Source organism: Equus asinus, chromosome 7 (assembly GCF_041296235.1).
Source record: "Equus asinus isolate D_3611 breed Donkey chromosome 7, EquAss-T2T_v2, whole genome shotgun sequence".
In the NCBI taxonomy this organism is placed as follows: domain Eukaryota; kingdom Metazoa; phylum Chordata; class Mammalia; order Perissodactyla; family Equidae; genus Equus; species Equus asinus.
The window spans coordinates 38,816,012-38,830,904 of NC_091796.1; the positions used below are offsets into that span (position 1 = coordinate 38,816,012).

The window sequence follows — 14,893 nt, forward strand, 5'->3', positions numbered from 1 at the left end:
CTTTTCTTCAAAGTATTTTCTTTTCTTTAAAGGATACTTTGACCAGTTCTCAGGTCATACTCTACAGGCATGGAACAATGATCACGACCTCCTACCTTATCATTTTGATCGCAGTAGTGGCATCAGTGTTTATGAATGGGATTAAGCATTAAGACATTTTGGTGCTATTCTAAGACATATAGAATGTACAATTTGTTCCTATGTTGGGCTTAGTCAGCATTGAGTTTGAGTTCTGACTCAGCTATTTGTTATTTTCTTACTCAATATATATTTACTGAGTCTCTACAAAGTGCCAGGCAAGGTTCTGGAATCCAGGGGCCATTTGGCATGGCTTTTGTTCTCAAAGAACTTCCATTTCAGTCAGGGAAGACAGACAATAAACAAGAAAACAAACATATAAATGTGATTATTTCAGATTGTGATAAGTCACACACACACAGAGCTGTAAAAGAGAGTGGTTCCTGGGGTGGGTGGCAGTGGGCAAGATTAGCTAGGTGGTCCTTTAGGAGGTGACATTTGAGCCGAGACCTTAACGATCAGAAGGAGCCATCCATGCAGAGACCCTGAAGAGCTTTCTAAGCTGAACTTATGAACAACCTATGTGAAGGCTATAAAGAAAGAAAGAAGCTGCACGAAGCAAGAGTGTAAGGGTGGGCTGTGGCTGGAAAGGCAGACAGGAATTAGGTCAGGTAAGACCTTGCCAACCATGGTGAGAGGGGTAAGTGTTAGTCAAAGCATGATGGAAACCGTCAGAGGGTTTTGAACAGGAAATAACATGATATGGTTTGTATTTTATAAAATGACAGGTTGGATTGAGTAGTAATGGTGGAGATGAAGTGGACAGTCTTTGGGATCTGCCATTGGGGTAGACTGAACAAATCCGTGTTGAATAAAGAAAGGTCCTGCTGATGGGCTGGATCTGGAGATGTTTGGCCTGAACGACTTGGTGATGGTGGTGTCATGCCAAATGCCTCTTTCAGCCTGGGGTCCTTACAGGGCCCTTCCCTGGTCAGCCTTCTACTTATCATTGGGTGGCAGAGTGACTTTTCTCCTAGCACTCAGGAAGGCCCTTCTGCATTAGATAGGTCCTTAACAAAAACAAGCGCGTCCTTAAAAGGAAGATGAGACTGTCTAGGGAGAAAACATTAATTGCAGTGACATCTCAGAACTATATATATATATATATATATATATATATAGTTTTTTCGTGAAACTTCTGAAGATCTGAAATCTAAAGAGTAGCTTTTTGGAAGCCAGCATCACTGACTCTAGATGTTTTCTCTTAACTGTGCATACAGGGTGAAAAAGTTGGATATTTTAAAGCATGACTATAGGTTAATGAACACACGCTTTGATCAAAAAGCCAGCATGTCTAAAAAGCCTTACCTGTTCTTGTTTTCTAGTTCTGCGATCAGCTGCCTTTGTTGCTTATTTGCGTCAATGGTGAAGGAGATGTCAGGAACGCTTCTCTGCTGAGTCGGCTGCTGTAAAATATGTGGTTCACATTATTTAATCCTGGGAATGGGAACTCACATGCGTTTGAGAAGACAGGAACCATGAGATATGTAGACATGAAAGAAGAAACTATTTCTATCAAAACAAAAAAGGCAAATATGTAAAATTAAATTGCTATTCCTCTCCTAAGGACCAACTTTTCTGTGGATCTGGAGCACATCTCTGCAATGGAAAGCAGAACAGAATTCTTTTTGGCAGGCAGATACACCAAACATAGGAAAAATAGTTTTTTAGCTTTCTGACTTGAAGTCTTTGGGGAGCTATTTCATTCTTGCCACGCTGTCTCCATTGCAACTATTCTCTATGTAGGTGGGTTTAAAAAATGCTTCACTGTTGAGCTGGCTTCTTCTCTAGAATTACTGTTCAATCACTGTAATGTACAATGAAAAATTTCATCGTTTTAAAGTCATCATTAATACAAATTTCCTTTTGTTAATATACTTTTAGCATTTCTTTATTCATATATGTTAATTTGCATTGATGGATACATAAATCCATATATACATACTTCTTCTACATTCATACCAACCAGCTCATCATTCCTGGTCATGAAACCAGCTTTAACAACTGGTACATAAATCATAGCTTTCTCTATTCTTATATAATCACATATATATGTATATATATGTTCATATATATATACACACACACACACAAATTAACTCAACAAATTATATATATATATATACACATACAAATTAACCCTTGACTAAATACACACACACACATAGACATGTATACAAATGCGGTATATATGTATTACAGAAATTCCTCAAAGTCAATATTTATTGTTTTTAAAATAAATTGAAAAATCACAACTAATCTTTCTACCAAAGAATGCCAAGCTTATAAAAATGGCACCAAGTGCCTAAGCCCAAAGACATGGGGAAACTCAGCTTGCTTTTTAAGGTCCAGAAACCTGATTGTAGGAAAGGTTAAGCTTGGCAAAGGTCTGGCTTTCATAAAGCTTTTCTGTGATTTTTAATTAGCATTTCTTTTGACAAAGAAGTGATTTGTTTTGCTAATGAAAAATCTGAGGTCCTATGTTTTATATCCTAAATGGCATTCTATAGCTAAGTTTGGCATATGGCAGCCTTGATCTGTGATCCAGGTTTTTCTTCTGATTTCATTATATAATTTTCTCTTTATAATATATATTTTACATATTGATGAAAGTAGAAACTCATCTGAGCCACTTTTGGATTTGAATCGTTGCTTTGCTCTTTACATTAGTTGATCAGGAATTATCCAGGGAAATCAGGTGTTGGGCTGGTTCAGCAATGTAGCAGAATATCTCACGGTATGATTTATGCCATACCAGAATGATAGCTGAAAAGTGAAAAAATGGAAGCAGTGGGAGGCCAGATCATTTTTAGGTCTTGCAGGCCATACAGCAGCAACTCTTCAGCTCTGCCGTTGTAGCACCAACTATAAGGATAACAATGAACACGCCATCCTCTCACTCAAACTACTTACAGACGAAGTGGACTCTGCTGCCAGTCTTGCCGCGTACCTGGCAATCAGCCTGTGCTCTTCATCAAGCCGGTTTGAACTCTCAAGCATACTATTGAGAGCAGAGCAAGAAGGAGACTGTTAGACAATGAGAAAGACTGATGTACTCATATTACCACCAGGGGGGATTTGCTATTTCAATTTTTCAGTGCAAAAATTTGAAAGCTATACAAAACCCTTTTAATGATCTCAGACTTGGAATCACAGCGTGATCTTATTTGTATCCAGGAAGCTCATTAATAAATCTTGTCTTCAGTCAATTCAATTGCCGTACTAGAAAGCTCCAAAGAAAAGTGACTTTTCTGATCAACATTTCTGATAAAAGAATATTTTCTCTTGAGTTTAATTTTATTACCTTTAACATTTCTATTTCCTTGTTATACTAGTACTACATGTCCAAAATAGGCATGTTAGAAAATATGGAAGCAAGATGAAAAAAACCCCAATTATGGTCAGCCTACAGTGATCCCCACCTCCTTGTATTCACACTTGTGTGTAATCCTTTCCCTTTAGTATGGTCTGAACTTACTGATTTGCTTCTAACAAATAGAATACAGCATAGGTAATGGAATGTCACTTCCAAGATTAGGTTATAAAAAGATCATAGCTTCCCGCTTGGGCATGTTTTCTCTCTCTTGAGCTCTTTTGGATTGCTTGCTCTGTGGGAAGCTAGCTAACGTGTCACAAGGCAGCCTGTGGAAAGGCTCATGTGATGAGGAACTGAAGCCAGTCAATAACCTTGTGAATGAATCCCCCGGGATAGAGCCTTCAGATGAGATTGCAGCCCCAGCCAACAGCTTGATTGCAACCTCATGAAAGTCCTTGAGCCACAGGCACCTAGCTAAGCTAAACCTGGATTCCCAACCCACCGTGAGATAATAAATGTTTGTTTTAAGCTGCTAAATTTTTGGGTAATTTGTTATGTAGAAATAAAGAACTAATATAATTCTCATCTAAAATATTATTACCCAGTAATATTGCCATTTGATATTTACTTCTGGAGAAGTGGAATTATAGTAGTGGCTTCTAGCAACATTAATGGGAATTGCATAGTGTCTCCTACAAATTTACAGAAATTGTTCATACTAGAATAAGGATGATCTAAGTCCCTAAAAAGCTAATGCAAATAGAAGCATTATCAACTCTCCCATTTTTCAGAAGGTCCGTAACTCAAGACTAAGTTTTGGGTGCCATTAAAAAAAAATTCTATGAAACACACCAATAACACTAATCCCCTTAATAGGCTAGTTGGTCACAGTATAGTTTATCAGTTTTTATGGTGGGTATTGGGTCAGAATCAAGATTAGAAACTGGTCCCTCTCATCCCCAAATATACTTATATTTCCTCCAATGGCTCTTGTACTTAAGTCTGTTCCTTAAGAAAAAAAATTAATACTCATGATAATATATTAAAAATGACATACTTCTATGCCAATATTAAGATTGTAAAAATTATTCATTGCAAAGACTTGGATCCATATAAATTAACATACATTTATATTATTCATATGTACATTTACATATAAAGTAAACATACAACATAGTCTTCTAACCTTTGTTGTAAAGCAAGAAGATGAGTGAAAATCAATATTCAGAATATTAGCTATGTCACTTCCAAATGGCCCTTCCCTGGCTGGCTGAATCCATTACTGTAACATTTTTCCTTGTCGTTTGGAAGACATTCCTGTCTCCATTATCTCGGCTCTAGTCTATCCTCCTCACATGTAAACTTTACCTGTTCTTATCTTGAATTCTTCCAGTCTAGATTTAGCCATTTTCTCTGGGCTGTGATAACTACCTGGAATATTCCTAAAATTCTCTATTTACCAAGTCACTTCTTAATCCTCAGAAAACGAGTCTTCTTTTTTCTGTTGCTCCAATGAGATAATGCATATAAAAAGCATCAAGCTAGTATGATGCCTAGAACACATTAAGTGCTCAAAAGTGTTAGTTAACACAATATTATTATTTTGCCTCTTAAGCAAACCATTCAGATTCATTAACAATTGTTGTCTCCGTTAAAATGCCATCTACCATCTACCGTCAGCAACTATCTAGAGCAGGGCTTCTCAAACTTTAGTGCATACCCATATCACTTAGGGATCTTGTGAAAATACAGTTTCTGATTCCATAGTTGGGGGTGGTAGGGTAGGTTGGGACCTGAGAATCTGCATTTCTAACAAGCTTTCGAGATATGTTGATACTGCCAATCCAAGGACAACACTTTGAGTAGTAAAGATTTGGAAAGTATTGAAAATAAAATAGAAAATCTAAACACATGAACCCCAAATGTAAACCATACAGAAGAGATCATTTTTCATGAGTATTTAACTGATATCCATATAGCATATGTGATATTTTACAAACATTTCCTTGTGACAGAAAATTTTAGGATTCCAGGCTCACATATGTGTAGTATCAGTCCCTATGGATTGAGATTTCCATCAGCATACAAAAGACTTGGAGTAAGAAAATAATTTTAATAGTAAAAAGAATTGGTTCTGGAAAACTGATGCTTTAAAACAGATGTTTGTCTTTATAACAATGTCTGCACTCTGCAGTGGTTAAAAATAACTGAATTTATTGTTACAGCTTTAATAAGAAAGAGAAAGTTATACTGCCTTTGTTTTAAACATAAATTTACCCCACAAAGAAACAATTTAATTTGATTTTAACATGTTTATCATTTCAGGCTGGTGTTTAGAGACTACACGCCTAACTCAAGACAGTTTGTGTAGACAACAGGGCCCATTGTTCCAAGCCTAGGACCATGATCTGTTTGACTGCCTGAAAGCGACTTTGTCAAAAATATTTCTGAGTGTTTTGATAAACAAATAATTTTTAAAAACCTTGATTAAAAAACCTCATGATAAAAGTGTCCTTTATTGTGAATGACCAGAAAGTATAAATAATATGAAGGTTACATAGAAAAAGCCTCCTGGAAATGTAAGACGTGAAGTTATGGGATTCTGTCTAGTAAGCTATAACTCATACTTCCATGCCTTTCCTCCCTCCAGCACTGAGTGAATGAGGGGTGAAGTGATATATTATCCCTTTGTGCACACAAACGATTTATGAGTCCACATGTGCCATTTCAGTATGTTCAAATTATACAAGGGTGAATGAGGCATTCCTCTGATAAATTCCATTATTTCAAGACTTCAATTACAAATAGTTGAAAACGAATGGCCAATAATCCCTAAATCATTAAAGAAATACCAATTCCCACACTTTCTCCATCCCTGGTTATTCATTTCAAGACTTTATAATCAGTAATCTTGCTACAAGACCATGATGAATTAAAAAGTGGCTGCTGTGTAGACAGCATTTCAGCATGGGGAAATCTATTATTTTGAAAGCTCTCCACTTTCTACCTTAAATGCACAGCCAGTATGTAGTGCTAAAGATTTCAAAATGGCATTCTAGGCAATTCAAGTGGTCCCAGCTAAGCTAGGGCTTACTAAATTGTGATTTAGCAAAGATTTCTGGGATCTCAGGGTTTGTTCACATTTCTTTGGTTTCTCTGCAGTCTTGTTCTGACTTCCAGGCCTGGGAAAGTCAACCAAATCATAATGTGACCCAAAGGGCACCAGAAATACTTCTATGTTTTCTCTCACTATTTTCTCCCTTTGTCTGAGTGGTAACTGGAGTTTTATCACTAGAGATTAACTTTAAAGGTCATTAGACCTCATGTACTACTCTTGTACTAAATTGCAAATAGCTAACAGGAGGATTACTGCCTGAAAGGGCATTGTTAGTTGACACTTAAGTGGAGGACTACTTTGTGAGGTTATATCCTATCTTTTGCAGTTGGTTGAGAGCAAAATGTGGTGGGATAGAGCCCTGTTCAGGCCTTCTGGAATCAGAGAGCAGAAGAGTCAGGGTGGAAAGGAATGGAGTGATTCTCGGGCCGGAGAAGTGGTTTTGTGGAACCGAAGAATGGACAGGGAAATGAACTAACTCTCAAAGCTTCAATTGTTGGCTCTTTAATGACTGGTTTGAAAGGAAAAGGCAGGAAATCACAAAATGGCTATCTTCACAGATAATAATAATAAAAACTTACCATAATAATGGCTTCTCTATAGCGATGTCTTCAAACTCCTTTAACAAGACCCTGACTTGAACTATGTTATAACTAAGTGTCCACCAAGGTCATGTGTTCTACCTTCTACAAACTCTCGAATTCCTCCTTTTCCTTCTGTTCCAATTGTCACTGATTTGCTCCAGGCCAACGCCATCATATTCTAAAGTAGCGTAAAGCCCTCTCAACAGGTCGCTCTCATTTAGACTTATTCTTCCCTCCAATTCATTTTCTATCCTGCAGTCAGTACTCTTTCAAGAGTGAAGTGGGCTGTAACAATCCTATGCATAAAATCCTTCAATACGTTCTCATTTTTGAAACTCCTAAATAAGGCTTATAAGGTCCTGCGTAATATAGCTACATCCTTTACTAGGAGCCTTACCACAGTTAAGTTCCTCAAATGCACCACATTCTCTCTGCTCTCAACAATCTTTCTGCCTCCTCTGCCCACTTCCACTTGGCTAATTCCTCTTCAGCCTGCTGTTGGCTTTCACTGTCATTTCCTACCCTCACCTCCAACCTCCAAATTTGGGCTTATTGCTCCTCATCTACTCCATAGCACTCTGCATGGCAGTTATTGCAGCTGCTATCCTTTCATATTTTAATCACCTTTTCACTTGTCTTTATTCTTCACTAAACCGTAACTTCTTTGAGGACAGAATGGTTCAGTCTTTTCACCATTAGATCTTAGCACAGTGCTTAGAATACAGCAGGAACTACCTAAGACTTAGTTGGACAAAAGAATAAATCAAGGTTAGCTCTCTCAGGCTTTCAATGTCATGGTCTTTGGCCTGCCTCTTCTCTATCCTTCTTGGCTCTGCATGTACCCTCAACACTTTGAGAAAATCAGAAGAATAGAGATGAATCACTGTACTTTAATACTAGCCATGCCATCTACAACTGAACTGTGAATTCACATTTGACAGTGTTACAAGTCGAGACATACTCTATTGCTGCATACAGATTTCTTATCTGCTTTGTACAGGTGCCGAAGTTCACAGAAATGTCATTATACTGGTTCATATTTATCAACATCAGATCTCCCCCCCCACCAATCATGGCAAATTCTCTTTTGGTTCACATTTTGTTGTTGTTTTAAAGATTAGGAAAACAGACGGTGTCTGAAAGAGGTAAGCTCCCACTCAAAAGAAGTGTAGACTCTTAGGAGGGGTGAATAACTGGTAGGGATGTTATAAAAGAGTGGGTGGGAGGTTCGACTGGATCATTTCTGGATTCAAATCCCAGCCCTTTCACTTACTAGCTGTGTGACTCTGGGCAGCTCACTTAATCTCTCTGTGCCTCAGTTTTCTCATCTATAGAACAGGGATGCAGTAGTAACTTACCTCATGGCTTGTTGAGAAAATTCCCATGTAAAGTGTTTGGAGCATGGTAAGAGTCAATGGAAGTATTCTTTTTACCCTTATCTCTAAAAAGCAGGTAATACTGTCTTGGTATGACTATTTTTGCACCATCACCTCCTTATCTATAAACTAGCTTTTTGTTCAAGAAAATATGATTGGGTACTGGCCAGTATTCTAGGTTATACCAAAAAGAAGGAAGACAGTTCAGTTGAATCAATCAAGGATTTTACGGAAGCAATAGGTGGTCTTCACATCTCTGATTTCCTCAACAAAGGAAGGAGTTAGCTTAGCGTGATAGACTTCTCTTCTTTCTCCTTGCTCCTGTGTGCAAAGCTGCCTACTGCCATGAATTTTTAATCAAAATGTCCTTTTTTGTGCAATTTATCAAGCAACGTATAAGACTATGTCTCATTCCGAGTTCTTTATTTTAGCAAAGTTGGAGAAAGAACGCTCTGAAGTTCATCCATTCAACAACATTGATGAATGTCCATGAGCTATCAGATCCTTTCTGTTATACTGTAATGGACAGGTTTTACAAAATGGGATTTTAAAAGCTAACTTATTGTATGCCTTTAATCCTTGTCAAAATTAAGTGAAGGACTAACATTGAGTTATTTCCTTGTGCCCAGTACTATGCTAGTAATTTACATCAATAATCTCATCAGATTGGTAGTGTCACTCTCATTTTGCATGGAAACTTTAAATGTATTAGAATCTATAACAGGGAAATGGACTCTTCTTAAAATTAATTTATGATCTGATGATGCTGAGAAGACCTCCATGGGTACAAGGCAGCCAATGCAGACATGTGCATGGTGGTATGACATTCTTCAGATTTCTATTTCTAGGATTCTAAGGAAACGTCTTTCTCAGAAGTCTAGTTCTATAACCAAAGCTCCTAAACATTTGCTGAAGAAAAGGAGCAGTGTTAACAAGGAAATGAAAACTCATACAAAAGAGATACTGTCAGTAAGGACATAAGGATTTCTTTCTTCTTTCAACAGGCTGCAATAAATTTACATTTTTCAAAAGCAACAATATTTACTGAAAATGGTCAATCAAATCTTAGCCTACACATTAGAAGTATTAAAGGCATACAATTCAGTGGATTCAGAGTGGAAATGTGTTATTGGCTGAATTGTGTCTTCCTCCAAATTTATGTGTTGAAGCCCTAACCCCCAGGACCTTAGAAGGTGACTATGTGGAGACGGGGCTTTTAAAGAGATGATTAAAGTAAAATGAGGGCATAAGGGTGAGGCCCTACTCCAGTATGACTGGTGTCCTTACAGGAAGAGGAAGAGTACTAGGGAGGTACACGCACAGAGAAAAGGCCATGCGAGGGCACAGTGAGAAGGGAGCCATCTGCAGGCCCAGGAGAGAGGCCTCAGGAGAAACAACCCTCTTGGCACCTTGGTCTTGGATTTCCAGCCTCCAGAACTGTGAGAAAATAAATTTCTGTTGTTCAAGCCACACAGTCTGTGGCATTTTGTTATAGTGGCCTTAGCGAACCAATACAAAGTGGAAGAGATCACAGAGCATTAAAAAATGTTTTCTATTCTTGCCCTATCACTTTCAGTTCTTTTCTTTCGCCCCCATCAGTTGCTTTTGCCACATCAGTGAATTTCTGGTGCTCGTCTTTATCCATGTTTACCACCTCTATCTATGTCAAGCTTAATATCCTGCTTTTTCATCTACTTTATACTCTAACACTAAATGTTCAATTTAAGGGCCCATTTATAATCGGTGATTTTTTTAATAGTAAAAATCATTATTTTACTAGTATAAAAGATTTTCTGAGGACTTCTAACAATTTTGTTTAGGATGAGAGGGAATTTTATACCTATAGCACTATCAATATCCTACAACATCAACAGATGTTTATTGGACACCTGCTGTGCACCAGGCACTGTGCTGGGTGCCAGAGGCATGATGATGAGCAAGTCAGAGAAGGTCCCTGCCCCGTAAGGGGAAGGTAGACAGTAAACCAACCAACCAACCAGGCAATCATTGCAGTTATGGTAAGAATGAAATAGATAGTATATCATGATAGAGACTAATACAGGATACCTAGGTGGGGAGGTACTTTTAATCTGAGATTGGAAGCCAGAGAAGGAGCCAGTGCATGCGTGTGTGGAAGGAGAGGGCAGGGGTAAAATGGGGAAGAATGTTCTAGGCATAGAGAAGAACTAGTATAATGGTCTTGAGGCAGCTTTAGGAATTGTTTTTAGGAACTGATCAAAACTCATGTGACTAAGCATTGCGATTGAGTGGGGGGACCCCCTGAGAGCTAAGGATGAGAGATGGGTAGGCAGGGGCTAGATCACGCACACGCTTGTAGGCCATGGTGAGGCATCTGGTTTGTAAACTAAGTGCCATAGGAATCTATTAAAGAGTTTTAAGCAGGCAAGCCAATAAAAATCTAGACTTCATAAATGAAACCCAGAAGTAGGCATCAAATGTACAATTTCTTATGTTTGAAGAAAACATAGAAGCAAAACAAATTTTAATCTAGTTATGTGAGATCAGGAGTCAGTAACTAAATGACAGCAATCGATCATGACATGGAAGTACAGACTAGCCTTTAACTGTACCCCCTCCCTCTCTTTCCAGGGGGTCTTTTCAGAGTTGAGAGAAATATGCCAGAAGCTTCTGAATGTTAAGTATCAAGGATATAATGACAGTAAGATTGGAAGTTCTGGGCTGGTTTCTGACCCTTTGGTCTGCCTGCCGCAGCCAGTCCCTATAAACCACTGGCAAGCCCAGGCACTGGATAAACTTTAGGGAGGGCAGAAAAAGCACTCACTATATTACATTTTGAGACGCCTTCTTCCCCATTAGAGAAGGTGCTCGAAAACCATTAAGGCTTTTAAAACTTCACTGAATTAGGAAGACAGCAGGAATTCTCCCCTGAGCTACAGTTCATTTATTTGGCTTATCTGACATGAGAACCAACAACGACACATGGTCTTTAATTTAGCGGCAGACTATTTACAAATGAATCGGTTTCCCATTGTGTTAAGCAGTTAGTATAGGGAGAAAGCCCCCACACAGTGTTAATCAGAAGCATGTATGAATAATTAAAAAAACAAAGCTTTTAATCAAGAACATCTATTAGATTCCTGTTTGTAGATCATCTCATGAAAGGTGCACAGACAGGGAGGCTGAGGAATAGGTGTGGAAAATAGATGGGACCCGGGTCAGAAGACCTGCGTGCAAGCCCTTGCTAGCATGTGACCTTGGATAAGTCACTTAACATCTCTGAGTTGGCATTTTCTTATCAGTGAAATGGAAATAATAATATCCAACCTTACAGGGCTTTCATGAGCGAATTGAATATTGTGTGGGAAAGGGCTCTGAAATTTTTTAAGTGCTTCCTAAATGTAAAATTTATTATTCATATTCTGGCTGCTGTGATGAGATACAAGAGACTGAAGATAAAATTATTGCCCTTTTGAAGTTTACAATTAAAATGAGAAATCACAATGTATGGAACTAAATACATAAATGGTAACTTATTAACAACCACCATTCCTATTACTAGTATGTGCTCAAATATTTGTTAAAATGAAAGAAAATAATATAGTAGAATATGCAACTTCAGGAAATAGATATGTGGTGGATGCAGTGTGGAGGAGTGCCCAGAAGAGCTTTCTGGAAGGCATGTGTTTAGGTAAGTTTTATAAGAGGCGATATAGCCTAGTGGTTATGAGCTTGGGATCAGGTAGACAATGGTTAAAATCCCGGCTCCACTGTTGAGTTGCTATGTGACTGTGGGAGAGTCACGTAAACTCTCTCTATGGATACCTTTACCTATCTGCAAAACGGGGATGATAGTATTTACTCTACAGGCTTACTCTGAGGACTAGGGGAAATTATGTAAATAAAGCTTTTAACACAGTGTTTAGCATGAGGCCAGCGCTTTAAACAATGGAGCTATTATGCTCATTACCATTATATATCTCACCATAGTTGAATGATGGTAAAGCACTCTAGCTATAATGCTGATAAAGGAGGTGAGACATCACTGCATTACTTCTATAATCACGGCAGGTGTGGGGCATTGCTGTGATCTAATTAAACAGAAAGGAAAGGGAAGGAAAAAAGGAGAAATTTGAAAGAGAGGTTGGAATCTTTGAAGGACAGAAAAAGGCTATGAGAAATATGGAGGGCAGCAGCTATTAAAACACAGTCTGCTTCATTGATCAGTCTTAAATTCTGCTTTGTTTTCAAAATACAAATCTCATCTAGCTTTCATCAAGTAGATGTGAGGTGTCTCTGCTAAGACAGGTTTACGGTCTTAAGTGACCATCAAGTCAGTATGATTTATCACTTGAGTAGGGAAAAGGGCTGGTAGTGACAAAGTCTGAGCATTCCTCTTCGGAGATTTCTTTGTTACAACTTTAATTAAGAAAAGGTCAAAGAAGAGTGGGTAGAAATAACCAGAGTGTGCTTAGAATTATGGGGGAGAGGACTCAGTGTGCGATCACATCACTGCCTTCAGACATGATTGAATCTATATCGATTACATTCTTCTTTGAAGATTACCAATACATTTTTTTTTTTTTTTTTGTAATTCAGTGTTTAGTTCTATTGTTTCAGCTGCCGTATAACACTGGGGAGCCAAACTCATTGGGAATAAGATTAAAGCTATCACTCTTCCCACTTGCAGTTTTGAGAGGTTGAGATGCGAGAAAGACGAGAAACTGTTGGATCTACGAGCTCAGAAAATTTGAACAAAGATGGGCTTAGCTGAAGAGTGCATTTTATTGCCTTAAAGAGTAGGATGTGGTATAAAATTAAACTAGTAGGCTGGTTACATATTTTTAAAGGTACCAATTAAAATAAATATGTAACTATTAAAACAAATAAATGTTCATCAATGTATCACCTAAAATCATCTCATATACTAATTTTGCAAAAATAGTTCTCAGGTGTCAGAAGCAGGAAACAGTTCAAGGCAGGAGAGTTCTAGAAACAAAGTGGCTAACAATACCAAGTGGTGAGGGCGATGAGGACAGAGCAGTGGCCATTATGTGTTTGAGGGATGCTTTCTGTGAAGTAGCAGAGGAAAAGGGTCAGCTGTTTTAAAGGGAATTTAACCTACTGGCTCACTTAATAGTTATAACTGCAAAAAATCCATGAGCCCTTAGTTCAGAGAAAATTAGAGTTATTAAGCAAAATTGAAATATTTCTAAGGAACTGGTTTGCTGAAAGTGTTTGTAATATAGTAGTCTAAACTAGGCTGAAACAAATGATAAATATATAGTCTGTCCATTCATTTTCATTCAAATTGCAAATGTACATTTATTATTAAAACCAAGTAACTTTAACCAATGGGAGGAATCTCCTATGTCATGTCACAATTAAAATAGAAAGAGAAAAACTTTATGAACGCCTTTATCCTGGTACATAGGGCTATATGAATGCATACTTTTAACACATCTGAAGGTAAGTTTTGCATATTCTTGGACTTGAAAGCAAGCTTTATCAGATGGCTACCCAGAAACATTTGTAAGTAACAGAAGAGCAGAGAGACAATTTCTCCCATTGTTATCATTGTTAAGGGAATGATTTCCATGGTATGATCCCATCCCATCGCTTTTCTTCTTTTTCATTTCTATCTTAAGTGAATGGAGCATTGTTCAAATCAGGAGAAATATCCATGTCCTTGGAATAAGACATCACCATTGTGCAGTAATTGGACACGGCTCATGTAACACAGAAAGGACTGGTGGGACCCAGAGTCCTGTAGCCACCTGAATGCTAGGATTTAGCATGGCATCCATTTAAACAAGTTGTCCTTTTAACTAAGATATAAACAAGGATATGAATTCTAGTACATTACTGGGAAGTATCCAAACTAACGTAACAAAAGATGTCTTAAATGAATTAGTTAAAAAGTGCCTGGTGACATCTCTGGCATCCAGTTACTTTTCCCCTTGCTGAGACTGCTTGTCAAGACATCAGACTGTTCCCCTCTCTAAGGACAGTCTAGCAGCCAAACCTGCACTAACCATGATGGGTTGTTCCGGAGCATGTTGACATACAACCCGATGAGAACATGTTCATCAGCTAGCCTGTCTGCCACATTCAGGCTGTATTGTATCCTGAAACAGGGCAGGAGGAGAGAAAGGGTGTTGTTAGGAGAGGCAGACAGAAATAAGCAGAGCAGGTAGGAGTGAGTTTGTGGTGGGAAAGGCATTTAGAAAATCAACCAAATAAAGGAAAAATAAGTGATGTTCTGTGAAAAACACAAGCAAAATTCAAGCAAAGAAATTCACAATTCTATTTCACTTACTTTAAAAATAAAGACTTCCATTTAGGAAAAGTTACTTTTAAGAGAAAAGATTTGCATTCTTCAAACCCCTAAGGCCAAGGAATTCATCTGTACAGTAAACACATTGAAACGGGTTGCAAGCAAAGA

General features: G+C 38.0%; 1 protein-coding gene across 49 annotated transcripts in view; it reads right to left on the reverse strand.

Moving 5' to 3' along the window:
- DTNA (dystrobrevin alpha) overlaps positions 1–14,893 on the reverse strand; it is a 357,744-nt gene that overhangs the window by 35,434 nt on the left and 307,417 nt on the right. For 27 of the 49 annotated variants that reach the window (XR_011504463.1, XR_011504459.1, XR_011504458.1 and 24 more), the window contains 2 exons: positions 2,992–3,079; positions 1,387–1,484 (listed from right to left, as the gene is read on the reverse strand). Coding sequence is in view for 40 of the 49 variants with exons in the window: in XM_070513231.1 (XP_070369332.1) it covers positions 1,387–1,484; positions 2,992–3,079 (186 nt within the window). In the remaining 9 variants the exon portion in view is untranslated. Of the gene's footprint in view, positions 1–1,386; positions 1,485–2,991; positions 3,080–14,483; positions 14,577–14,893 lie in introns of all 49 variants that reach the window. The other 22 variants (XR_011504456.1, XR_011504462.1, XR_011504460.1 and 19 more) reach the window with 1 other exon arrangement.